Source organism: Juglans regia, chromosome 1, assembly GCF_001411555.2.
Source record: "Juglans regia cultivar Chandler chromosome 1, Walnut 2.0, whole genome shotgun sequence".
In the NCBI taxonomy this organism is placed as follows: domain Eukaryota; kingdom Viridiplantae; phylum Streptophyta; class Magnoliopsida; order Fagales; family Juglandaceae; genus Juglans; species Juglans regia.
Window position 1 is genome coordinate 3913998 of NC_049901.1, and position 26059 is coordinate 3940056.

The 26059-nt window shown below is 35.4% G+C and overlaps 5 protein-coding genes and 1 pseudogene across 8 annotated transcripts; 3 read left to right on the top strand and 3 right to left on the bottom strand.

Annotated features, from left to right (window-relative positions):
* Positions 1 to 282: 282 nt before the first annotated feature.
* On the top strand, positions 283 to 3204 carry LOC109016041 (pre-rRNA-processing protein ESF2-like). Its single transcript, XM_035693814.1, has 8 exons — positions 283 to 426; positions 545 to 1009; positions 1132 to 1195; positions 1307 to 1374; positions 1506 to 1595; positions 1678 to 1808; positions 2700 to 2852; positions 2935 to 3204. The coding sequence occupies exons 2-8, from the start codon at positions 550 to 552 to the stop codon at positions 2950 to 2952; spliced, it is 984 nt and encodes a 327-aa protein (XP_035549707.1). The 5' UTR covers positions 283 to 426; positions 545 to 549; the 3' UTR covers positions 2953 to 3204.
* A 234-nt stretch (positions 3205 to 3438) lies between these two features.
* LOC109009654 (ras-related protein RABB1b-like) lies at positions 3439 to 6573 on the bottom strand. The gene is made up of 6 exons (XM_018990234.2): positions 6341 to 6573; positions 6118 to 6257; positions 4977 to 5059; positions 4482 to 4686; positions 4245 to 4313; positions 3439 to 3794 (listed from the first exon to the last, which is right to left on the bottom strand). Exons 1-6 carry the CDS (start codon positions 6384 to 6386, stop codon positions 3699 to 3701), a joined length of 639 nt encoding a protein of 212 aa, XP_018845779.1. The 5' UTR covers positions 6387 to 6573; the 3' UTR covers positions 3439 to 3698.
* A 738-nt stretch (positions 6574 to 7311) lies between these two features.
* On the bottom strand, positions 7312 to 9261 carry LOC109009646 (annotated as a pseudogene).
* Positions 9262 to 11099: 1838 nt separating this feature from the next.
* On the bottom strand, positions 11100 to 13858 carry LOC109009656 (cytochrome P450 724B1). Of its 3 annotated transcripts, none has more exons than XM_018990235.2 (9): positions 13752 to 13858; positions 13243 to 13567; positions 13015 to 13167; positions 12692 to 12931; positions 12526 to 12612; positions 12346 to 12424; positions 12142 to 12248; positions 11708 to 11826; positions 11100 to 11407 (listed from the first exon to the last, which is right to left on the bottom strand). In XM_018990235.2, the coding sequence occupies exons 1-9, from the start codon at positions 13841 to 13843 to the stop codon at positions 11317 to 11319; spliced, it is 1293 nt and encodes a 430-aa protein (XP_018845780.1). In that variant the 5' UTR covers positions 13844 to 13858; the 3' UTR covers positions 11100 to 11316. The 3 variants fall into 3 exon arrangements, with proteins under 3 accessions (XP_018845780.1, XP_035549715.1, XP_035549713.1); XM_035693822.1 differs by having other exon boundaries at positions 12130 to 12248; XM_035693820.1 differs by having other exon boundaries at positions 12142 to 12246; positions 12395 to 12424; positions 13752 to 13843.
* Positions 13859 to 16896: 3038 nt separating this feature from the next.
* LOC109009657 (28 kDa ribonucleoprotein, chloroplastic-like) lies at positions 16897 to 19650 on the top strand. The gene is made up of 4 exons (XM_018990236.2): positions 16897 to 17496; positions 17589 to 17690; positions 18359 to 18637; positions 19343 to 19650. The coding sequence occupies exons 1-4, from the start codon at positions 17068 to 17070 to the stop codon at positions 19412 to 19414; spliced, it is 882 nt and encodes a 293-aa protein (XP_018845781.1). The 5' UTR covers positions 16897 to 17067; the 3' UTR covers positions 19415 to 19650.
* Positions 19651 to 22069: 2419 nt separating this feature from the next.
* LOC109009658 (protein SIEVE ELEMENT OCCLUSION B-like) lies at positions 22070 to 25973 on the top strand. 2 transcript variants are annotated; one of them, XM_035693831.1, is made up of 8 exons: positions 22070 to 22297; positions 22460 to 22558; positions 22677 to 23125; positions 23619 to 23728; positions 23831 to 23973; positions 24513 to 24757; positions 24830 to 25019; positions 25293 to 25973. In XM_035693831.1, the coding sequence occupies exons 1-8, from the start codon at positions 22094 to 22096 to the stop codon at positions 25908 to 25910; spliced, it is 2058 nt and encodes a 685-aa protein (XP_035549724.1). In that variant the 5' UTR covers positions 22070 to 22093; the 3' UTR covers positions 25911 to 25973. The 2 variants fall into 2 exon arrangements, with proteins under 2 accessions (XP_035549724.1, XP_035549722.1); XM_035693829.1 differs by having other exon boundaries at positions 24513 to 25019.
* The last annotated feature ends 86 nt before the right edge of the window (positions 25974 to 26059 follow it).

Below are 26059 nucleotides of genomic sequence, written 5' to 3' on the forward strand. Positions count from 1 at the left end.
TTTTTTTATACTCAATACATTGAGTGTGCTGCAGCTTCCGGCTAATACAAATGTTTTCTCATAACTCAATATTGAACACTCTCTCGAGTCGGGTATTGATTTAGAATAAATCTTCTTCATGCACTACTGTGTGAAGAAGTCCCAGCACACCTAACGTGTTGGAGTGAAAAAATTAAAAAAAAAAAAAAAATAATAATTATGAAGGGTGTGCTGCGACTTCCGGCTGATGCGCAGCACAGCCCATTGATTTATTTAGCAGCAGAAATCAAAACGGTGCGTATAAATTGAGTTCCATTAGGTTGCCTCTCAAAACGACTTGTCTCAGGTCTCCCCGATTCTCATCTCTTCTGCCACTCCAACTGACTCGTGCCGCCGTTTCCTCGGCCTCCACCAATTCTCGGCAGCCGAGACCGACATCGGACTCTGGTGATTCCTTATGCTTATAAATCTGTTTCTATATTTCTCTTATATCTGCTTTTATTGTTTGGTTGCTTTATATGTTGCCTGTGAAGTGAAGTGTGATTGTTGGCTTTCTTTTCTGTAGCTTGAATGGATGACAAAGAACGCGATTTTGATTCTCCACACTCAGACGGAAGTCCAAACGTGCAGAAAAATAAAAAGAAGAAGCGGTTATTCAATGAAGCAGAAGAGGTTTGCAATGATGTAAGCGCAAGAAAGGATAAAAAGAAGAAGAAAAAGCGTTTTTTGGTAGAAGCCGGGAAGGCTGAAGATGGAAAAGAGGTTAACGGAGAGAGTCGTACAAAGGAGGAGGAGGAACACGAGCTTAATGGAATGGGTTTGCCGGTCGAGGGGAATTCGGAATCGGACGTTGAGGGTGCAAGTAGTCGGAAAAATAAAAGGAAGAAGAGATTATTGAAGGAAATCGCGGCGGCTAACAGGCGCGGTGTTTGCTATTTGAGTCGGATTCCTCCGCACATGGATCACGTTACGCTTCGTCAGATTCTCTCTCAGTTTGGAGAATTACAACGGATTTATCTCACGCCTGAAAGTAAGTAATCATTTAAATTTTTAGGATGGTTTTCGTTGTTTACTTCTTCTTCTTCTACTTGTTTTTTTTTTTTTTTAATTTCTAAATTTTCCATACATGTTTGAATTTTGATTTTATAACAGATCCTACTGCTCAAGCACATCGTAAGCGAGCTGGGAAGTTTCAACAGCAAGTATTTTCAGAAGGGTACGTGTGATTGGTATCCTTCTCAATATCTCTCATTTTGGCATTACAAAGCTCTATTGCATTGTTATTGGCAGCGTCCAGTTATTTGATACACATTTTTTCGCTGTGTAGATGGGTCGAATTTACGGATAAAAGGGTTGCCAAGAGGGTTGCTAATATGTTAAATGGCGAACAAGTTGGTATGTGGTTTCAGAGGCTTTGTTTAGCTTCACCACACACACACACAGAGTTATATACGCACTTTCCAGTAACAGCATTCCCTTTCTCTTGGAATTGATAATAATTTTCTTCTTTTTTGGTTCTTGTTTAGGTGGGAGAAAGAGGTCGTCATTCTATTATGATCTTTGGAATATCAAGTATTTAAGTAAATTCAAGTGGGATGATCTTACTGCAGAGATCGGTATTCACCTCTATAAATTGTCTTGTGATATATATAATAGTGCTTAAAGCAATTTACCTAAGTTGAGTTGTTTCTGTTGCAGCTTACAAGAGTGCTGTTCGGGAGCAGAAACTAGCTCTAGAAATTTCTGCTGCCAAAAAGGAACGGGATTTTTATCTTTCTAAAGTTGATAAGTCCCGTGCTTTGAATTCTATAGAACGGAGATTGGAGAAGGTAGATATTTTCTTTTGTAAAATCTTAATACCATTGCTTGATCATTTTGCTTCTGAAATATTTTGTTCCAAATTATGAGTAGATTGACATAGTTAATGTTAACATTCGGCTTTGGATGCCTTTGATTTTGTTTTTGATTTTTTAATATCTAAATCTTGTACACTTATTTATGCATTATCGCTACTTATAAAACAACAATTATGCATTATTGCTATTTCACTAAAAAGGGAAATTTCCCATAACAATACTAGAAGATGTGGTCTTCTAACGAAATGGCATCTTCTCCAATAAAACAAAGGATGGAGAGGCCAACGGTTATGGAGTTGTGTTTCTTATTAAAGAAAAACATGACATTTTTCAATAACTTTGCAAAAATTTAACATTGTAATCTATGTTTGGAACTATTTGATATGCTTTGGTACCATTGAAATATTCGACTTCAATTAAGCTATATAACTTCTCATCATAGCATCTTGCATCCTTAAATGAAAAATGAGTGTGCTTTTCGTTTAAGGGCAGTATTTTTAAAAAATCTAATGGGAGTTTATGAATTTTGTAGTTGATACACTTTGTGGCAGCACATATTTTCTTGTATGGGATTCCTCAATTGTTTTCTACTTGTACATTTTTGCTTACTTGTAAACCGGTGTGAAGGACATCCCCTCTATGCCACTAACATTGCAAAACTTGATTTGTGAGAGAAGTTTAAAATTAATTTCTATTACAAATCTAATCTTGGCATATCAACAGAGTGGTCAGTTTATCTTCTAAACTGACTTGCAAGTATAATTTTTTTCACTTATTCTGCACAATAGGTTAGACACAAAGTCGGTTAGAAGTTGACATCCAGATTATGAAGTTGACATGATCTTTGTTATCTGGCATTTACAGAAGCAAAAGCTTAAACAGGGGGCGGGAATGAATTCTGAGCTCCCTGTTAGCCAGCAGGTAGCAAAGGTGATTCGGCACTTCCCACAAAAGCAACCGGTTGCAGATAATGCAGGACAAGCCAAACCCCAACTTTCTAAAGACATCCTGGGTGGGGTGAGTGCAGTCTGTTAATATACAGAAAATTCATAAATATGATGATCTTCTCGTTTAAGTTTGCCCATAATTGACTTTGCAGGTATTTGGTGGCTCTTAGCTGCGAGTACTCACCATATCAAGTCGAATACTAGAATACAAAGGTACTGTGCACCTTTTCTGAGTGCACCTTGGGTTTGTAGTTTTGAGTTCCTGAAAATTGTAATGAATCAACGGCCATTGTTGGCTTGGTTGTGTTCTTTTGATCAATACCGTGGCGCTTGGACTTTTTGGAGAGTGAAGATCAACAATACTTTAGAACAACAATACTACGGTGATCGATGTCCAAAGCATATAATGTCATTGGTTGGAATGCATTTTACGCTGACTTGATAGGAAAGTGGTCAGTAGAGGATTTTGATTTTCAACACGTGGGGTGAGGCTTTGATGTTCTGATACCGACCCAACCTTACCATCCTATATCAAAACCTAATTTTAGGATTAGGAGGAATTTGTGGGTAGGACTGACCCCCATATTTGATCAGGAAAAAAAAAAAAACTAGGGGAACATCAGTATCAAGCAAGCACACCATCTTAAAACAAATTTACCCAAAAAAAAAAGAGAAGAAGATGATAACCCCCATCGCATTAACCAATGTTGTCATGGTACAACTTATCATTTTCGTAAAGCCATCTTTGAGCACTCGTAAAGAGAACAAACAAGTCTGTCCCAAGAACAGTTGAAATCAAATCTATACATGTTAATATTCTCAACAAGTCACGTTGCAGTTGAAATCGTGTTTGTTTATAGAAAGGATAAAGAAGAAATTAATTGCAGAGGGATCCAATACAGAAGCTGCTTCGGTTTCAATTAGCGCAACATCCACCTCTCTGAGCCACTGTTCCATCTCTCGCCCCCGATGCACCTTGGGGACGCCCATACCCAACCTTGATGCCAGATGACTGCAGTTATTAGCAAAAGGGCAGTTATTAGCAAAAGGGTTGTCAATAAATTATAAAACAAAAAGATAATATCTAGATGCTCCTTAATACTGAGTTATACTTGAGTCGATGAAGTCCATATTAACTAAATTTTGGGTGGTTCTAAATTTTCCTAGTCCTGAACAGAGAGTCCAAACCATCTAATCATGTCTTCACAATTCTTGAATTCCTGATGGCTCTACCAACACAAAGCCACAAGAGATCGAACTTCAATAGCCTATTAGTCTAACAAATTGATTTTAGCCAACCAGATCTCCGTTGTTCATACGTCATCCTTTCAATTATTTGTCATGCAATAAAAGAAACTACAATACTAGTATGTGGAATTATAGTTAACAAAAACAACTCAAGATCATGTCCCAACTCCCAATATCCCAAAGTTTCTCTCCAGCATAATGACTTAAGCGTTACCTCGTTGGATACATCAAATACACCTTCCTGAATATTCTGAAGGATTTTTGCAGCAGTCCTTATGAAAGCCTGTAAGATTCATGCCATATATTTAATTTAAGTTGTACGAAAAATTGGAAGGTTTGACTTGTAAGGATATAATTTTTTTTTTTTTATAGGTAACTTGTAAGGATATAAATAAAAGTACAGAAGTATAGAAGAGAGGCCATTTTTGAATTTGATAGAGCTATACATCACCTCTTCAACATTTTGAGCTGTTCTTGCAGATGCCTCCAAGAATAAAAGTCCATTTTCCTTTGCAAATTGTTCGCCTTCCTCTTTGCTAACAGCCCTCCGATGTCCAAGATCACTCTTGTTCCCTATGAGCATGATTGTCATGTTGGGATTTGCATGCTGCCGAGCATCCTCTAGCCAGCTTGCTAGATGATTAAATGTCTCTCTCCTGGACAAGAAAACAAATTAATGGTTTAGTTGTAAGGTAATCAAACTTGTGTGAGAACAGGGGATTGGAGGCAGGACAATTGGACAAATATAGAAGTACTACACCTCCAAACCTAACATAACCTCATGACTTGTCAGCTAACCCTCAGAGCACACTGGCACAAATGATTATATATCAAAACAAAGGAATAATTGGGAGTCTACCCAAGCATGTACTACTATTGGTGCCCATATAGGCATCTCTCTCTCTCTCTCTCTCTCTGAGTGACGCGCGCGAGCGCACACACACACCTGGTTATGTCATATACCAAAAGTGCTCCAGCTGCTCCTCTGTAGTAAGATCTAGTGATGGACCGGAAAGATTCTTGCCCAGCCTGAAAGAAAAGCACAAGTTCCTTGGTTTATGACTATAATCAGTACACCACTAAAGTAAAGGGATCAGTGAGAGAAGATTAGGTGGTTAGGTTGAACATATGGACTTACAACTTGATGATCTCATACAAAAAATTATGATAAGAAGACGTTACGAACTGACAACATAACATAATATGATGTTTACTCTTGAATCTTTGATGGGATCCATTGACATGATTTTCTTCTATCTATTTCTCTTTTAGTTAGTTAGGCCTCTCTCTTGCATACAACCTGCATAGTTAGTTGGAGTGGGCCTTTTGTGCTTTTCAATGCAATTTTTATTACTTAAAAAAAGACATAACAACTAAAACTTAATAACGTCTATCTAAAATCGGTTAAATACTTTGTAATAAGAGAATGTGTTAAATTTCTACATTACACTATTTTTTCATCTTTCAAATGTTTTATTTTTCAAGGAGCACGGCTTGTTCAATCAAATGCTTGTTTCATCCCCGTCTGCAACCAGATGTGCAAGAGCTAAGCAAATAACCTAATCATATAGGAAAATTACATTATTTAGCTAAATTTTGTGGAGCAAATGACAGCATAGCATAGGAAATTATTGTTGGTAGTTACAAATTTTAAAATAAATAGAGAGAAAAATAGCCTAGCATGCTTATTAAAAGAAATAACCTCTCAAAATAGTATCTCCAATCTTAAAACCTACATTTTTCCAACTTCAATTTGCCCATATTGTACCGAGAAAGATTTTCTAATTACGGCTAAGTTCATTTCTGACAATAATTCTAAGTTTCAGTTATGCCGGCGACGGAAATAAACACATTAGGATACCCTCTCTACAATACATACAAACAGACAAACTAGTGAAAAAAAAAATTAACGCCCAGTGGTATTAGTATTAGGCTCAGCCAAACGTGGGTTTCGGCATTCTATGATAATAAATAGAAAGAAAAACTATGAATTTAATGTTATGAATTATCATTATTCTTTCTTATAAAAACAAAAAAAAAGAAATATCATTATTCTTTTTTTGCATAAGAAACAAAAACAGACTTACGGTATCCCAAATCTGAAGCTTGATGGGACGGCCGTCGATAGTGACCATTCGAGCTCCGAACTCGACACCAATGGTGAGATCATGAACGGGCTGGAATCTTTTGTCCGTGAATTGCAAGAGCAGGCACGACTTCCCTACACCTAAAAAAACACACCAATTATGCCCCCCACCCCCAAATTATCACCAACCACAGAAAAACAAAATGAAAAATGAAAATAAAAACCTGTGTCGCCGATGATGATGTACTTGAAGAGGTAGTCGTAAGACATAGCGGATACGAAGTAGTGGAGAGATTAAGAGCTTCGAGTTTGTTCGATTTCTTGTGCGCGCGCGCGCGTGTTTCTTCCGAGTATGGAAAAGAAAAAGAGTTTATGGTTTGAGAGTCGGAGACTTGAAGAAGGAGAAGTAGGAGAAGAAAAGGAAAGGAAAACAACGGAAATTTTATGTCTGTTTTGTAATTAAGGATAGAGCTGGGGACGACACGGTGACGTTTTGTTTACATACGTCGACACGTTAAAGCTTTGCTTCAGCCTTCAGCCAGCTTCTCTTTGGATCCCTATCGTAAAAAATCTATTTATAAAGTCTTTTTTTTTTTATAGATTTTGATAGATTTTTCTGTTACTATTATTATTATTAAATAAAATATCTTCATATTTTTCACTTTACTATGTCTTAGGGACAAAATTAAGGACCCGTTTGGTATTATAATTATCTCATCTCATTTCATCTCATTTTATTATTCTAATTTTTCTAATTTTTTTAATAAAATATAATAAACAATTCAATTTTTTTAAATCTCAAAATAATAATAATATTAAAAAAATAATATTATAATAATATTTTATTTAACTTATATAAAATCATTTTATCTCACCTTATCTCACTATCAAATTCAATATCTTAGTCATCACCCTTTTCTTCATATCCATCGATTGAGTTGACATTCATTACCTTCACGAAGATATCTTGTATTGGATAATAATATTATCATCAATTATAAGTTAACACAAAATATTTCCACATTATTTGTTGAAAAATCTTTTTTTTTTTTTTTAAATGCGTGTCAATATTATCAGTACCTTATTAACTTGTAGAATTATATTTTATTAATTAACTTAATTATTATCAATGATAATTATGATGGTAGAAGCACCATGACTTGGAAGAATCATACTTTATGTCCATTTTCCTAATTGAAATAAATTTAACATCACCCGGCCGTGATGTTCTAATGAAATAAATCTAATGTCATCAGAAACATCACCCGGCCGTGAACATTCTACATAGAACAAGTGCCTAGAACTTCACCCTGTAATGCTGACTGCAGGATGATTTTCACTCTTCCATTGCATCTCCTCCTTCAACCTTCTCCTTCAATGGAGTAATCTTTGTTATGAGAACCTCTGTAACCACATAAACATGACATAGTCAAACAATCTACAAATAATTTCACCCAAGAGAAAGCATCTGGAACAGACGCAAAACACAAGGGGCTGGCTGAATATGTCAACGTCTCTGTCTTTGCTTCAACATAGGAATGCAAATAAAAATAATAATTAAAGATTAAAAATAAAGCTTCCTAGCCAAGACTTCAAGACCAAGCCAGCCATAAATGAAGATTGAGGAGTATCTCACTGACCCGTCTTCTTAGGGAAAGAAAAGCCTTTTTGATTGACAAAGGTACGGGGATTTGGTAACAGATGATTTCTAAGGTACTCCTTGAGCCCCTGTGCCAGATGTGAAACTTGCATCAGAATTAGTCTAAAAAAGAGGTGTAAACTTGTAGGGAACAACAAACCTTGGTTATTACACAAACATCAACATTGCTTCCTCTTCCCAGAGCATATGGCTTCAACAACAAGATTTACTCCTTCCTCCTTCTGCACCACAGGAAGAATAAAAAACGAACTAAGAGAAAAAGAAATTCAGATTCAATTAAGAATGTTGAAGTAGATAGTAGGTCTTGTTCAAACTGCTTCTGTCCTCTACAAGTTACTAGGTTTTTTTTCTCTCTCTCGGCACAATTTACTAGTAGCTCGATATACAACATTAACATATTGACAGTCATATGCAACCTTCTAAATACAAAACTTCAATTTGAATATGAAAAGATAATCAGTAATCATCTTAATAAATGTGTAAGATGTATGGAGGTTGTTTATGTATCAATACTACTGAGTCATTGTGCTAGACTGTTAGTCAACTTATAACCAACTTTAAAAGTAATAAATGCTTAACTCACAGTCAGGCCTTCTCTGTACTTGGACTCGAATATGGCCATAGCAGCAAGTGAACCAGATCCCATTGTTGCAAATGGCAGTGTGTCAGTTGATCCATGGGGATATATCTATAAAAAACAATCCTTGTAATTGTGAGAAAGAAAATAATTATGCAAGCCAAGAAAACAGTCATTTTCCAATTTAATTCACGAAAGCAAACTCACAGTATGCAGATGAGATCCAGTAACATCAACTCCACCAAGAACCAAAGCCGCTTGCACATAACCTTGGTAGCTGGAGAAGATATTGAGCAGTTAAAATCATATGGTGAACTTTTTATTTTATTGTTAAGTAACAAATGAAACTTAACTTGAAAAGGTGTTTCTTCAGAAGGGTCAGTGCCGTGACAACCCTTGATTCTCGACCAGTATGGAAGCGATGCAGTTGTAGCTGTGAGCTAACCCTGTCTAAAGAAAGCAAACATCAAAACAGTGCATTAGTCATGCTCATAGGAAGATGATAAAACAATTTGTATCAGCATATGAGGTCATGCAACATAACATCATCACATTAAACTCAGACCTAAAAAATACCAACAAAAGGGTGCAACATCATCACATTAAACGCAGACGTAACAAATACCTGTTACTGCCTCTGTATCAGCAGCAGTTCCTGCTCCACAACAAAATTTTTCTCTGTTCTTTTAATATATATTTGCATGATTTACTCATCGACAAAAAAATCCGCCCAACCAATCCAAAAGAGTTGTAATGAGTTCAATTATGAGTTTTTTTTGTAGCATTTCACCCAAATTAACGAGAACCCTAAAATCTACGTCCTAAATCTCCTGAGCAACCAAATGGGGTCATATCAGACTCTAATTTTCAGAAACCATGTGCTTTAACAAGCCCAGATCAAGGACCATCTATCAAAATCAAGCCCTCAAATTTCCCAGATCAAAAGCCACATTTTTTTAAATTCTCCCTCTCGGCTAGAAGTTAACTAAGCAATTAGAAGTTAGTCACCTGGAAGGAACATAATCCCAATAACCAGTTCAGTGGGTGATATTCTGATATTCGTACAGTACTATTTTGTGATTCATCTTTATTTTTAGAAGGTGAACCAGAGAGCAAAAACCACACTAGAATCGAAAAGACCGAAATCTCGGAACTAATGCCGAAGAAGAAGAAGAAGAAAAACAGAAGAATAGGAATAACGTTTCGTTTGTATCGTAAACTCCTTTCGACTCATCACAATAATATTTTTAGAATAGTAACGTTAAGTACTTATATAATTATTTAAAAAAAAATAGAGTTTATTTATAAAAAATTAATTTTTTTATATGAATTTTATATATATATATTTTTTTAAAACGAGTATACGATATTTATATATTCACAACTACAAATATCATTTCTCTTTTTAAAATCCTGCTACGTGTCCCGAATCCCGAATTCAGAATTTAAAAATTATTTTGAAAATAGTAAATTTTTTTTTCTTTTTTTCTAATATAATTTTTTAATCATCATAAATATTTTTTAAAAAAATAAAAATTCACAACATCATTAAAAAATATTTTTTTAATCATTTAATAAAAAAAAAATCCCCACATTTTTTCAATTCTAAATTCGAAATTCAAAATATTTCTCAATTTTTTTAATTTTAATATAAAATATAATAAATAATTTAATTTTTTTTAATTTTAAAATCATAATAATATTAAAAAATAATATTTTATAACAACTACGTTAAAACAAAAGAAACACTCGGCCCCACCGCTCCAAACTGGGCAGGAAAGAGAGAGAGGAAGTCAAGTTTGACCCATTTACGGTTTGAAATTAATAAGGGTAATATATTTCTTTAATTTGTTTTCTTATTTTTATCGTTTATGTATTTAATTTTTTTAAATTATAATTAAAAAAATAAATATTAATATATTTTTATTTTTTAAAAATATTTAAAAAAATATAATTTACATTATGAGCATACCAAGTGAGTAAATTGAGGAGGCATAATAACACTACTCTTTACGGTTTTATTTTGCTGATGTTATGATTTTTTATTTTTTAAGTTTTAGATCTTTCTAATTATCTAAACCTTATAATTTTTTAAATAAAAATATATAGAAAAAGAAAATAAAATATTGGATCTTCATCTAGATTATTGTTTACTAATTGATAAAATGTAATCTTATAAAAATCTAATAAAATTCTTAAAGGATAAGAATGTTATTTCAAATTCCTTTAGGCTAAAGAGTTGGACTTTGATTCAAGAGCTTCTTGCTTCACCTTAAATAATTAAATCAGCTTGCCTTTGTCAAATAAATAATTGAGAGTGAAAGGAACTTTGGGTACAAAGCCAACACTTATTTACATTAATTGAGGATGAGAATGAAGAATCTTGTTCTTTGATTTGGTAACAAAGTATTAAAATTATATTCCTTAAGATTATTGTGAAAATTTGGATCATTGGAAAGTTCACTTTTTGTTTCCTTTTTATTCAAGTGTCACACTGGATTATGTTTCACATTAGTGATCTGACAATTGGGTGTCATTGTCTCTAAAAAAATTAGGAATTGACTCTTTCTATCCATATATTTTTCACATCCTGGATGGCTCCAAAAAGCATAAGCATTGTAATCTTAGGACCTTCTTTTTCTTTACAGGAAATGCTGTTTTTACATATTAAAAAAATATATATATTTGAATACATTTGCAGCTTCATCTATTTTTCTTCTCTCTTTTTCCTGGTAAGCAAATCATCAAGATCTACAATAAGCCTACCTAATACTGTTTAATATTCATGGTAGGCTTCAGTTTCAATCGGTCAGAGGAGGTTCCTTTTGATCCAAGCCACTTCTCATGCCATTGACCCAGACCTTGTTTAGTGCTTATAATATTGCTCATAAGCTCAGAGTCTTGGAGTTTTAAGGACATAATTGAGGTGAAAACACAATGAAGATCCCCCTTCCCAATATTATTCATTCTATTGGGTCAATCTCCAGCTGCAATCCTCTCCTGAACTGCACATAAGGGTGAGCAAGTGGATATTCATCTGCTTTTGTTTTCCACCTGATGCAAGCAAAAGCACAAAAAGGATAGCTTCAAATGGAAGTACCAATTGATCACATGAATTTTGAGTGCTAATTCCACCTTAATCATGACTAACATTAACATTAATGCGTGTCTCTGTTGAAAATGCTATGATGAGAACTGCTATGATTAATGCCAATATTAAAATGGCTGCTGCAGAAAATGCAGCAAACCCAATTATATAGATTCCTGAATGGGATTCAGCAGGTTACTGCTAGATTAACCTGCACGTTTCCGTCCTTAATCCATGCATGCTGTCATCTAGTGGGGGCACTTTACCTATAATTAAGGACAAGATGGTGAAGGAAGTATGCAATCTCTACTTTTGCAAGTTCAGCACCTGGACACAGCCTTGGCCCACCTCCAAACGGTGACACTTTTTTGCTGGTTGATTCATCCTGACAATGCGGGGGGCAAAGATCAAAATTCGATCATACAAGGTCAGGAAAATGTCCATTACATGCAAAAATGCATAATATTGAAAGATCTGTCTGTATCTATGTAAGCATCCAAGCCATTTCCTTTTGATAGTTTAGGATGCAAAATACAGGAGCCTTGAAAATGAAGAGTGTAAAGTGTATCTTTTAAAGATTACTCAAGGAAGGTGGACTTTTTGTGATAAATGTGATATTTTTTATATAAAAAAAAGGTATACCGTACAAGTTCAACTGAGGTGCCTTGGTTAATGGGCTACAGGAGGCATTGATACTTACAAACCATCTCCAAGGATTGAATTCTAAGGGATTTTCATGGAGAGTTGCATCAAAATTCACTGCAGTCAATATGGGGAAAACCTTCCATCCTGAGGGTATGACAAACTCTGCAAAAGTTCAAATCATGATCTCTGTTAAGTAAGAAGCAGCCATCATCAAGGAAATACACAGACATGTAATATCAACTGTACATGATGTAAGAACCTTTAAATGTAATGTCTTGAAGAGCTTTCCTGTGAACAAACTTGACTACATTCCCACATCTCATAGCTTCACATATTACCTACGACAAATTCGAGCATATAATTAGTTCTGTATGGAGAACTTTATCCCGCAATGAAAAGTAGATTGTGTGGAAAATTAATTTCTGAAATGATGTTATACATTGGAAGTGAACTCCATCTTCTTATAATCTGCCCAGTTCAAGGTTTCCCCTTCCTCCTTGCATTTCCTTATCCCTTGGTGTTCTTCCTGCATAAATGTTGAGTAAACTCCTCTTTAGCATAGCACATATAGTATTTTTACAGCATGTAGAGAGAGAGAGAGAGACCTTCAATTTTTCTAAAGCATTTGGTGCATGCCCCAGAAAGTAGACAATCAAGGCCATAAGCGTTGCCGTTGTCTCGTAGCCAGCTAGCAAGAGGTCCAATACAATGCTTACTTTCTCGTCATAGCTTAGGCTTTGATTTGACAAAATCCCATCTAAGAAGTCTCCTCCTGTAACCCCCACATTCCTTTCTTCCCTCTCTGTTATGATTCCTTTCACGGTGGAGCAAAGTCTTGCTCTAGCCTAAAGAAACCAGTAAAATGGAGACTAAATTAAGCTAGCTTGGAGAAGTAGCTTAACATAGTCATAATTTAGTTATATATTACCTTCACAGCTTTGGAATAAGCGCTCCCAGGGATTTTTAGAGGCAAAGACACAAAACCTGTCATGAAAGTCTCGAAGTCTTCTAATATGGTCGAGGCAATTGGCTCCTCTGGTTTAATACTCAAAAGATGCTTCATCATGGTATTGAGTGCAAACTGAAATGAAGACCAAGATGAATTCAAGTATACCATTATATTCTGAAAGATGGTGAAAGTAAATACTATATATACCACTTTAGCTTCTTTGTAAAACGAGACTGCTTTACAGTTTCTCCATGAATCCATCATTGAGATTGTCAGAGTCTCTACAGAATGAAGGAACTCTGGTGATGACTTGGACATGCCGACAAAGCTGACAGCAAAGCTCCTAATCTTCTTGTGAATGTCTCCGGACACAATAAGCAAAGAATGCTTGCCAAGAATGTCATGCATGGGCTTGGGGTAGCTGGCTTGAAATAGCTTCTCTTCATTCTGAAGAATAAACATGTTGAGTTCATGGTCGCAGGAAACTATGGTTGGTGAACCAAATAGATGGGACTTGAAAATCCTCCCATACCTGCATGAAAACAAAAGAAAATAACCATTATGTAATGTAATAACTAAGCCCTGACAATGCATTGATTAATTAAAGTTGGCTAGATACGAACATCTACATACAAATAATACTGTTGATGTTTAAATTCATTAAAAAAAACGAAAAGGAAAACAGAAGCAGAAAGTACAGAAAATTGGTAAATCACCTAGAGCAATGCTCTTGTAAGAAGCTCCCTAAAGAGTTTGATTTATGGGGTTTGAGGAAGCCAATAGTCTCCCCCAAAAGGGGCCATCCCATGTTACCAGGAGGTAAGTTTGGAAGCTCTTGTTTTCCAAAAAAGTGTAGGAGAAGAAAAGCCAAAGCTAGTCCTAACCAGAGAGCTAATATAATAGACAAAAACATCTCTCTTGCTGAAGAAACTCAAGAAGCTTGTCTTGTTTTGATGACTCTCGAACTCTTGCAAAGCTCTCAGCTAGTTTGTTTCCCTATACTTGCAAATATATATATATATATATATACACACATATATTCTCAGATCATCTCTGGAATACTTATTGTAGATTATGCCTTGACATTTTTTTAACTAAAGAGGAAAAAATAATAAGGGTAAGTTATATTGGATGAGTGAGTTTGGCTCCAAGGAAAAGGGGAGGGATAGGCTGGAAAAATGAACTGAAATTTACATATATCATAGATACATAAATTAAATGGTCTTTTTTGGTAAGATGGCTGATCTTTAGCAGTTGGGGATTTTTTATTTTTATTTTTAAAGTTTGGAGGACCATTGACCGAATTTAAGAAATTCAATTTTATAGTGATAATGCTTTTACTTATACATAGATAAAAGAAGAAAAGTCAGAAAGGTGCAATGATCATCATTGTCTCTCCCAAGATATGAATAAGAAATATAAACAGCAAAGCAAAGGGAGGCTCACCGAACCCTCTCAAAGACCAAAAAAGCCTTACTAATTTGCTTTCAATGTCAAAACATTATTCCAGCTCAAATAAATGATTGGGTTGTTTCTTATTACTGTTTATCTATTAATTTTTTTATATCTGATTTTTTTTTAATTTTTAATTTTATTTAATAATTAAGGAAAAAAAATATTAGTAAAGTTATATATATATTTTTAATTTTTTTAATAATTAAGGATGTTAAAAAAATACTTAAAAAAAATAATAAAAAAACTTGAAATGAGATAGAAGAGCAGTAATATGGTAATAATCCTATCACTATGCTTTTACTTACCCTACCCACACCAAAAAAGTCGCCTTCTTTATGTCCGCCTCCTAGTGAATTAGGAAATGTACTGCACTTGTTATCTCCATTAATTAACTTAGTTGTGGTACTGCAAAGAATGCTTGTTGATATGGTTGCCTTCTCTATTTCCAGTTTTTTCTTTTATGTTTGGATAAACTCTGCTTAAAGTTGTTTCTTTTTTATTTTATGCCGATTGTGTGTTGATGGGTTGAAGGAGAGTGCAGACGGAATGAACGCGGGCTGGAGATGGGAGAGGAGGTGAAGATTCAAATGGATGAATTTTGAGAGACGCACACGTTTTGTTGTAGGGGAGAAATTGGTCACTTTACTAGAGTGTGCAGTGGCTGCTGCCAAATAGTCGCTGCACCTAATATTTTTTCTTACAGACACTAGCGGACGATGTAGTGAGAGGCTTGAACACGTACATAAACAACGCGAGTATGTTCCCAAAAAGGAGAGCATAGAGGGGGCATACTTGGTTAAATTCTACCACTTTTGACACCCTTAGAGAACAGATGTGATGAGTTGCTTTTCCTTTTCTGTGGGTTTTGATGTGGATGTTTAAAATTTGTAATACAAACCCAACCCCAAATTTTCTTACTGCTTTAGTTTTGCATGATGAAACCCATCTTTGGGCTTCTTGTGAGATTTTAAAAAGAAGAAGAGGTGATGCAGACATCTGCAGAGGCAATGAGAGTAAGGGAGGCAAGGAAAGGGAAAGTGGGTCCTTCTGTCTGTACTTTTATCCCTGTGCATGGTGCACGTGCAATGGATTTGGGACCCCCACCCCACCCCCCAGTTCATCTAGAACTTCTAATTAGCTGGATATCAATTCATACTGCAATCATGGTTTCCTTGTTCTTCCAATTTTTTGAATTTCTCAGTAAGTATATATACGTCCATGTTAATATTATACACTTTCCACTGAATGAATACTCAGTCAAATGTTTATAATGAATGTTCACACAGTAGATGGCATGCACAATCTGGTGAAGATGTATCGCCTCTAACTCATCCGTGGGAAACATTCTCATACCTCTTTATTCCATCTTGTATTAATTGAATGGATGCATGCAGACCTTGGACCACCATGACCCCACACTTGTTTTTTTCTTACTAATGAGGGAGAGAATGTGTGTGTATAAACATTCATAATGCTAACAGTGCTGAAAAAAAAAAAAATTATGTATGATCACTATTCATTTTTACATTATACTTATAGCATAGAGTACGGAAGGTTCATTTTGAATTCCTGTATAGAAAAATCATAGTCTTTCATTGTCACTTTAACAAAACAGAGTCCTGTCTTATCCTTGGCATATGGCAATTACCCTTTTTGTGTACCTCTTTCTCTCTCACACTCTCTCTCCATCTGATATAATTATAGACAACCTTTAGAAAAGATCGACTTTCTCGAGTTTTTTTATGAGACCCAATTGCACGTTTGAGCAGACAAATCATGATTAGTCTTGTCTTCTAGTTGTGGGTCTGGCGAAGTTTGAGCTACGAATGAATCCCTAGAGGCTAGAGGGACAAAATGACTGATTCCCTTTGGTTAAAAAGTAAAACCTATTACATAGTAATCAAGGCATGGGTTGATTTTGTTTGCCCAAAAGCCGAGAAAGGGGCAGGGGAGGGACTTGCAGGCGGAGAGACGCCTGAGAAAACAAAAGAATAACTATACAAGTACAACTTTTTTACCGTTCTTTATATAATTATATTTTAAAATGAAAATATTTATATATAAAATGATATTATTTTATTAAAATATTACTCATTTAAAATATTGAAAAAAAATTATATGTATATCATTTCTCATAGCTATTAGGTACACATATGTCATTTTCGGTCGTACTTCCGGCCCATTGATGGATAGAGTTACTCCAATCGCAGGAAGATGGAAACGTGGGCCTGTGGCTATGATTGAGCCTATCTATACGTTGGATGAATCATCCATTAGAAGATAGAATTAAGCCCACCAATTGGCACATCTAGTTCAGTAGCTACAGTATATGCCTAGGCCCAAGAACAATGAACTTAGCAGCGGTGAGGTCATCATATATTATCTTCAAAAATATTCAAATCGTTTAAAAAATTTATTTTCTTCTGGAAATCCTAGGCAAAAGTTTGGAGTCTTTGGACTATCCTAAGCTGAATAGGACATCGTCCCCCGAGCAAGGCTTTCCCTCTCCTTTCTCCCTACCCCTTATCCTCTCCCTCTCCCTCTCCTGCATCCATCCTGCTCTTTAAAGCTATCGCAATGGCTGAAAGTTGTTTAATTTCTACGCCAACACTATTCACCACCAAAAACCAATACCCATTTCTCTCACTTCCCTCAAAACCCGTCAAGCTCTCACACCTATCATTCTTATCCTCTCCGTCTCCCCATTCATGGGTCTCCCTCAAGCACAAGTCTTCAACCTTCCGTGTAGTCCCGCTAGTGGCTCAGACCTCAGACTGGGCTCAACAAGAGGAAGAAGAGGAAGGAGAAGAGGGTTCTGATGGCTGGGAAGGTGAGGTTGGGGGTGGAGAAGAGAGCTCTGGAGAAGGGGTTTTGGAAGAGAGTGAAAAATTTTATCCTGAGCCACCTGAAGAGGCTAAACTCTTTGTGGGTAATTTGCCCTTTGATATTGATAGTGAGAAACTGGCTGAGGTCTTTAATCAAGCTGGGATTGTTGAGATTTCTGAGGTAACGTTTGCATTTTTTTAAAGAGAGAGCTAAACTGGAAGATAGTGAATTTTGTGATATGGAATAATGTTATTTTGTTGATTTTGTTATAGGTAATTTACAATAGGGAAACGGATCGGAGTAGAGGGTTCGGGTTTGTAACTATGAGTACTGTTGAAGAAGCCGAGAAGGCTGTGGACATGCTAAACCGTTATGTGAGTTGCTCTTCTCTTCGTGTTCAAATCTAATTTATTGTATGAACTATGTTATCTTTGAACAATTAAACTCAGAACAAGAATATCGCAAACGCAAGCATGCTGAATTCGTTAGGTCATTGTGCAGCCTAGCTTGATATGATGCCGTTTATTACATTTCATGGGTTTCCTTCTCTGCTACTCGCCACTCCATTTCACTAAATATGTATTTTTATCAGTACACCATTTCACTAAATATTAGTCATCTAATGCACCACACTCACCCCTTTGCATTTGTCTCAATGGAAATATTACCATGCAAACGTTATTGAGTCATGTAAGAGCCATGTAAAAGCTGTGCGGAAACCAATAGCTGAGCAAAGCTGCAATTGTGTCGCTTTTGAAAAACTGGAGACACCCAATCATTGTTTTATGGTAGGCCTGTAGGATAGAAAAGCTTTTCGTTATATCCATGTTTGTTGAATATAAAATGGTTATAATTCTTTTTTTTTTTTTTTTTATAAGTAAGAAGTAAATATTATTGATGCGAATGAAATAGGCATAGCCCGTATACACAGGAAGTATACAAAAGAACATAAAATGGTTATAGTTGTAATCTCCAAGTACCTACGTATATAAAAAAAAATGTAATCTCCAAGTACCTGAGTTCTTTATGTATTGCTAAACAGGATTTAAATGGAAGGCTTTTAACAGTAAACAAGGCTGCTCCTAGAGGGTCACGAGTAGAACGACCCCGAGTGAATGAACCTTCTTTCAGAATCTATGTTGGTAACCTGTCATGGCAAGTGGATGATGCTCGTCTGGAACAGGTTTTCAGTGAACATGGGAAGGTAATTGATGCCAGGGTTCTTTGCGACCAGGAAACAGGCCGTTCACGAGGGTTTGGTTTTGTTACAATGTCCAGTGAGACAGAATTGAATGATGCCATTGCTGCTCTTGATGGACAGGTTACTTCTATACCCTGTTTCATTAGAAGTTTGGATTCCATTTTCATTTGCGATTCATTTTTTTTTTATATAAGTAAGAAGATATTTTATTGATATTGAATTCAATTGCAAATCATGCAAGAGAAAATCCTGTTAAGCAATGGATTTTAGGTCAATAGGTGCTTATATCAGAATTGATGCTGGTTATCTTAAAGATATCATTCAGGCAATCCATCTAACGTTGTCGTTTTTCTTTTTATGCCTCGCGTGAACATCTTTGAGTACTCATGGGTATTGCAGTTAATCTACTTATCAAAATTGGATATTGCAAAGAAAACTATTAGATGTTGTTTAGATAGTGAGATGAGATGAGATGAGACGGTTTTAGATGAAAGTTGAATAAAATATTGTTAGAATATTATTATTGTTTTGGGATTTAAAAAATTTGAATTGTTTATTATATTTTGTGTGAGAATTTGAGAAAGTTGTAATGATGAGATGAGATGAGATGAGACACTCTCACTATCCAAACGGGGCTAATATGTAAATTTAGGTGCAAGGTGCACACTGAGTAGCATTACTCTTTTAGTCGCCATAAGTATGTTTTCAAAACCCTCTTGCAATTAAAACTGTATGATCACCAAGCTTGTGGTAAAACTCAGATTTTTTCTACAGTTTCTTTCATTTTGACATACAACCTGGTTCTGTCTTGCATTGATGGTGCAGAATTTGGACGGCAGAGCTATAAGGGTAAATGTTGCTGAAGAACGACGAAGGCGCGGATCATTTTCTTTTTAAGAAGATTGTTATTAAAGGCTTCACATTAACACTTCCAGTTTGGTTCGTTTTCTCTTCCCCCCTTCCCCCTTTTTCAAAGATAGTGGTGATAGGAAAGTTTCATGTTAGGAGTTTGGAGTTTCTCTGTTCTGAGTGAAGTTAAATTGATAAATCTTGTATTTGTAGTAAGACTTTTTATCACAAAATAGATCATCTACATTTTATCTAAGACTTTATCTACAAAGTTTGCCAAATCAGTTTTAAGTGTATGTGAATTTATTTTTATTTTTTATTTTTTTATGTCCATAAAAAATCTACCTCAATACTTGTTTACAAGGGCTTAAAAATTTATCAAAGGTTAATAATATATCTGATAAAGGAGAAGCCTAGGAACATCTTTCTCAAAATTTGGAAATAATTGAGAAAAACTTATTAGAAGATGAGCTGGAGGATCAATGGCTATGACAAAAGAACTCAAAACAGTTATGTTTTGCTTATCATCCAAGCTGTGTTCAATAGGAGAAAAATCATAATTGTCTAAAACAACAAATAGTAAAATTCAAACAGGGCCATCATTGTTGTTCAAATACTGATCATAGTGTTTGGATTATTCTGTACATGTTTACCAAACAATAAATAATTTTTTAATAATGAGTTTTTTAGTAGGGCTCTATAATTAATTAAAAGCACTATTATAAAAAACTCTATTTCCTACCACAATTCCAAATGAGGTGTTTTTTATTTTTATTTTTATTTTTTATGCCTTGATTTTTTTATGGATTTTAATAATTATAACTGCCAAGGTGTCTAATTAAATAAGAATTTTAGATTTTTGGGTTTGGGATTTTGATTTTGTCACTACCAAAGAGTCACTACGGTATTATTTATAGAAAGGGTATCGAAAATGTGTATCGAGTAGTGTTTTATATATATATATATATATATATTATAAACATTTATGTTTGTTTTTAGTATTTTTTATAAAAAGAATATACATATTTTTTAAAATGATTAGTATAAAATTAAAAAAATTTGAGAATCATTTCTATTTTCACATTGCGTAATTGCAGTTATTTTTTGTAAAGAGAAATAATATTTACAGTCATAGAATATATAAATGTATCGCATTTATTTAAAAAAAAAAAACGAAATATAAAATTCATATAAAAAAATTAATTTTTTTATAATAAATTTTATTATTTTTTAAAAAAGTGCACTTACACAACTAATGACTATGTAGCTCTTTTCTAAAAAGTTAGACCCTGGAGCCTAGTGCACAACCAATATGGTACTGTACTGGTACTGGAGAGGCGTCCGCTTTGTGTAGAAGTTGTGGGTAGTCCGAGGATGCTATTGTTAGAAGAGTCGTTCTTCATATCATGAAGAGAAGAATGGCATGGCATGGCCTGTCCATACGGGAAAAATTAAAGAGACTGCACGGTTTATTCATGTGGGTCTCTTATTTATTCACTTTTTTCAAAGCGACTGCACGGTGACTGCACGCTCACGACTGCAAGTATCATTTCTCAAAATTAAAAGACGTAAATGAGATAAAGGCAGCTGCTGGGGGAGAAGGAAAAATAGGAAAAAAATAGATTCTTGCAGTCTGCTGTTGCTGTCCCAGGAAAAGAATCTGGCCTTTACTTTTTCTTCCTAACTCACTCAGGGCTGAGTTATGCTTACGATTGGTAAGTGAAGTATATTGGAATTTATGAATTTAGGAAGAGGCAGGTTATACGATCGTGACTGCCTTCAACGATTATATTCTGAAATAAATGCTACATTGTGATACGAATCTTCTTCGACGTATATGCAGAGGGAATGGATTGGTCTGTTGTAAGCGTTGTTAAGATATAAAATAAATAATAAAATTTAATTCTTTTTATTAATTTAAATTTTTTAAATAATTGATAATTTTATATGATATCAGATTAGAAGTTTTGAGATCGAATTTTGACTCTACATTTTATATTATTTAATTAAATATTTTACTTATTTGGACAATTTATTAAAAAAGAGTCTGACTCAAATACGAGAAAAATGTTAAGATATAAAATAAATAATAAAATTTATCTATTCTTATCAATTTAAATTTTTAGAACAAGCATAGATTTCACACTTGTAACCTAATCGACAAGTGGCGAACTCTGTATCTTTTTTTTTTTAATTGAAGTCAATTTGTGATTTTTAAGACCCTTTTTCTTGGCAAAAAGAGAGAGAAGAGAACAATTTTTTTTCTTTTTTTCTTTTTACACATTGACCAATTCAAACTATTATCATGGAGAAAAATCTATGAAGCTAGGAGATTCTACAGCCATATTGCTGTATGGTAGTCTGCATGAACCATTCATATCTTGGGTTTTTTTTTTTTTTTTTTATTCGTTTTCAGAATCTAACTCGTTAAAGATTTTCTAGGGTCGTAATCTAGAGACTAGAGGTTCATACAAACTACTGATACAGATTGATTTGGGGGGCCAATCGAAAATGTTAAAAAAAAAAATGGGTGATGCACATTGTCACAATCATGGTCAGGGCTTTTGTCTTAACGTTGCTGGAATTTGAACCCAGCTGGAAGCAAAGGCGATTATTCAAATGAACTTTATTCCATTATGAGATATGATTCTATAAAGGGACGAGCATTAAAGTTTATCGACTCATGTTTACTGTGTCCTCTCCTTCTTTGAGTAGCCAACACAAACCATGACACAAACACCAGCCAATGTGCAGCAACTGATGAGAGGTGACCGACTCATGTTGTCATCCTCCGATGACAATGTGATGTTGGAGCAGATTCATGGAACCCATTCTCCTGATGGGCGTGAGGTTGATGTCAGATCTCTTCTTCGTATTGTTGAGGACATACTCAAACGTACCACGCCAAGCATTAATACCATTGCTGCCCTGGTGATGATCTAATGCAGAATGCTATATATATATATATATATATTTTTTTTTGTATATAAGCAGTTGATTTATGCAGATTCTCTCAGTCCAAGATAGCGTGTAGCCCTGTACTTAGTATTTACACCTCTTTGGCTCTTTTGCTTACCCAATTTAACTTTGTAGGGTATTCAACCACCTACAAAAGCTTTAGAGGACAAGACCTATCAAGCCAGCTTCATCGGCGTTCCAGAAGCTTTTGCCCTGGATCAAATTTCCTGCCATGTTAGTATAAACCATTAAAAAGATCTCTCTCTCTCTCTCTCTCTACACACACACACACACACACACACACACACTTTACATTCATTGTTAACTTGTGTGAATATCGACAATTGGACAGTTAACCTGCCAGTGTTCGGGTAGCGGGGGTGCACATGCAAATACAATCTCAATATTGAATATGCTAAGTAATTATTCATGGGATGCAAAGTTGGTGCTAGCCTTATCAGCTTTTGCATTGAACTATGGTGAATTCTGGCTTGTTGCTCAGAACTACACTTCAAACCAACTTGCCAAATCAATGGCAATCCTTAGACAACTACTTGAGATTTTGGAGCATTCTAACATCCTAAAACCCAACTTTGATGCAATAAATAACCTTACCAAAGTGATGCTGGATATTACAAGATGCATTGTGGAGTTTAGGGAGCTAACAGCTAAGTACAAGACAACTGATATTGCTGCACTGTCCATGGCCTTGGAACATATACCAATTGCTGTCTACTGGACCACCAGAAGTGTCGTGGCTTGTGCATCCCAGATTGTTGGCCTTACGGGATTGGGACATGCGTATGTTTTCTATTTCCATTACATTCCAAATCCTTCCAAGTGTTGTCATTGCAATCCTGCATTTCTATGCATTTTTTTTAAGAATAACCAACCCCAATATATGCACTTACATTTAAATGCTGGTTTGCAGAATATAAGCCTGTTAGTCCATTACCAAGTATTGAACTTAAAGGTTATGTTAATTTAAACAGACAGCCTTTAGAACTTGTCCAATATGGTGTATAGATAGATTTCTTTCTTCTCTAACTGAGATTTTTGGCAGCATGCTGTAAGCCCTGTTAGTGAGCATATAAAAGCTTTTCCTTTTGTCACGGCCATTATATTAGTGAATAAACTTTATTCATACTCTTTCCTGGTGATTATTTTGTAAATATATCATTGCAGCTGTAGTAAACTAAAACTTTTATCCAATTTTGAAATTGTTATTAGTTCTTATTTAGAAGAGATTTTTTCATGCAGTAAATGAAAGGTAAGATTCTTATTTTGGTTTCAGGCACACAGTTTTAACTACAGAGGCTTTGGAGCTATCGACCCTGACTCATAAGGTCAGCAACATGCATGGTAACCTAGCAACTCAATTGGCTATGTGCAACAATCATGTAGGTGAGTTTAGATCCATTGTGATGTTACATATGCACGTACTTAATAAGCAAATAAGCCTCATAAATTGAATGGTGGATGCTGCAATGTCACAATTTGGTGCAGATGAAAGAAAGCAAATTGAAGCTTTTCAGAACCTAAAAAATTTGTTTGACATGACCCATGATGACAACATGAGGATTCTCAGGGAATTGATTTATCCAAGGGATGACCAACAACCACTTGTTGATGGAGCCACCAAAAGAAGGGTATCTCATCTTTTCATTTCATATGCTATGACAGAACAATCATATTATTGGCCAGATACAAACACATATGTTGAGTAGCGACCTATCGTAAATCCTATTAGGCGCAAATTATATTTTCGAAGTTCTTTCTTATTATACAAAAACCATGAAGCTTCTTAAATGGCACTCATAATTTTGCAGTCAATAGTTTGTATAATTTCATATGTCCTATGTCAAGGTATGTAATGAAATGCAGCTCTTTTCTCAATAATGTTGTAATTATGAATTAGTCATAAGCAAGAATCCATAGGAATCAGGGATATGAAATGAAAAGAAAGGAAAATGCATAGGTTTAGGGTGTGCAAGCCCCATGTAGGCCATTTGAAAAAAAGCGGGATACTTTTTCATAATTGATCCCACTTTTTATTCAAAGGGTCCAACGAACACCCAAGTTCTGTATTAGTATTGCTCGAACATAAAATACTCCCTGATACAAATTAAGAAGGTATATCATATATTCTCAGCTTATAGTTCCTAACAAATGTGTATGACCAAATCAGGTTAACATTGATGTTCTAAGGAGAAAAAATGTTTTACTGCTCATATCGGACCTCGACATGTTGCAAGAAGAACCTACTATTCTTGAACGGATATACAAGGAGGTTTCACAAATTCCAATAAAGCAGGAGAGTCAGTACGAAGTTGTGTGGCTCCCGATTTTAGACCCAGATTCCCCATGGACTGAGACTAGGCAAAAGCAATTCGAGAATCTGCAAGCAACCAAATTGCAAGCAACAATGCCATGGTACAGCATTCGCCATCCTTCCTTGATCGAGCGAGCAGTGATCAAGTTCATAAAGGTGGTCTGGAATTTCAGGAAGAAGCCAATTCTTGTGGTGATAGACCCGCAGGGACGGCTTGCAAATACAAATGCGCTCCACATGTTGTGGATTTGGGGGAGTATGGCCTTCCCTTTCACTAGCACGAGGGAGGATGCTCTATGGAAGCAAGAGACTTGGAGACTTGAATTATTGGTGAATGACATTGATCCAACGATTTTGAACTGGGTACTTACTTTATAACAATGAATAGTTAGCAGTCAAAATGCTGTTACAGATACGACCGTGCATGCCACCATCATTCATGTCTGCATATTCACGACTGATTCACATGTACATGCATGTATGAGATATTTCCTATATTTTTTGGCTGAATAATTATAGTACTCACATCATAGACATGAATTTTTGCGACTGTTGCCGTTACATGGCATCAATATCTTAGTGTGCATTGTGCTTTTTACCCCCAAAGTTAAAATGCTAAATTCCTTGCTCCATCAGATATCAGAAGGAAGATACATATGCATCTATGGTGGAGACGATATAGAGTGGATCCGAAAGCTTACGACAACCACACGTGGTATGGCACAAGCTACTGGCATTTCATTGGGGATGGTTTATGTTGGAAAGAGTAACCCCAAAGAGCGTGTGAGAATAAACACTGAAACCATCAGAGTAGAAGAACTCAGTCACTACTGGACGGACATGACTTCTGTTATGTATTTCTGGGTTAGGATAGAAAGCATGTGGCAATCTAAGATGCAACTAGGAATAAATGTAGAGAACGATAGTGTAATGCAAGAGATTATGACATTGCTTAGCTTTGATGGCAGTGAGGGTGGATGGGCCTTGCTCAGCAGAGGATCGTCTGAGATTGTTAGAGCAACAGGGAGCACATTTTTAAATTGCTTAATGCAGTATGATGTGTGGAAAGAGCAAGCACAACTAAAGGGTATTGTGCCAGCAATTAGAGATCACCTTACGAAGCTTCAAACCCCACATCGCTGCAACCGCATCGTGCTACCAGGTACTGCTGGGAGGACGCCGGAAAGAGTGGTATGTTCAGAGTGTGGACGTACGATGGAGAAGTTTATCATGTATAAATGTTGCAACGAATAAACAGGCACATACACTTGTATTACACATTTACCATTATACTAACATTGCATGATGCTTCTTATTGCAGGCATGTTGTAGATTTTGTTAAAGATTCAAGAAAACATGTTTTCATACTAAAAACTGCAAGTGTTCACAAATTTTTCCTTTCT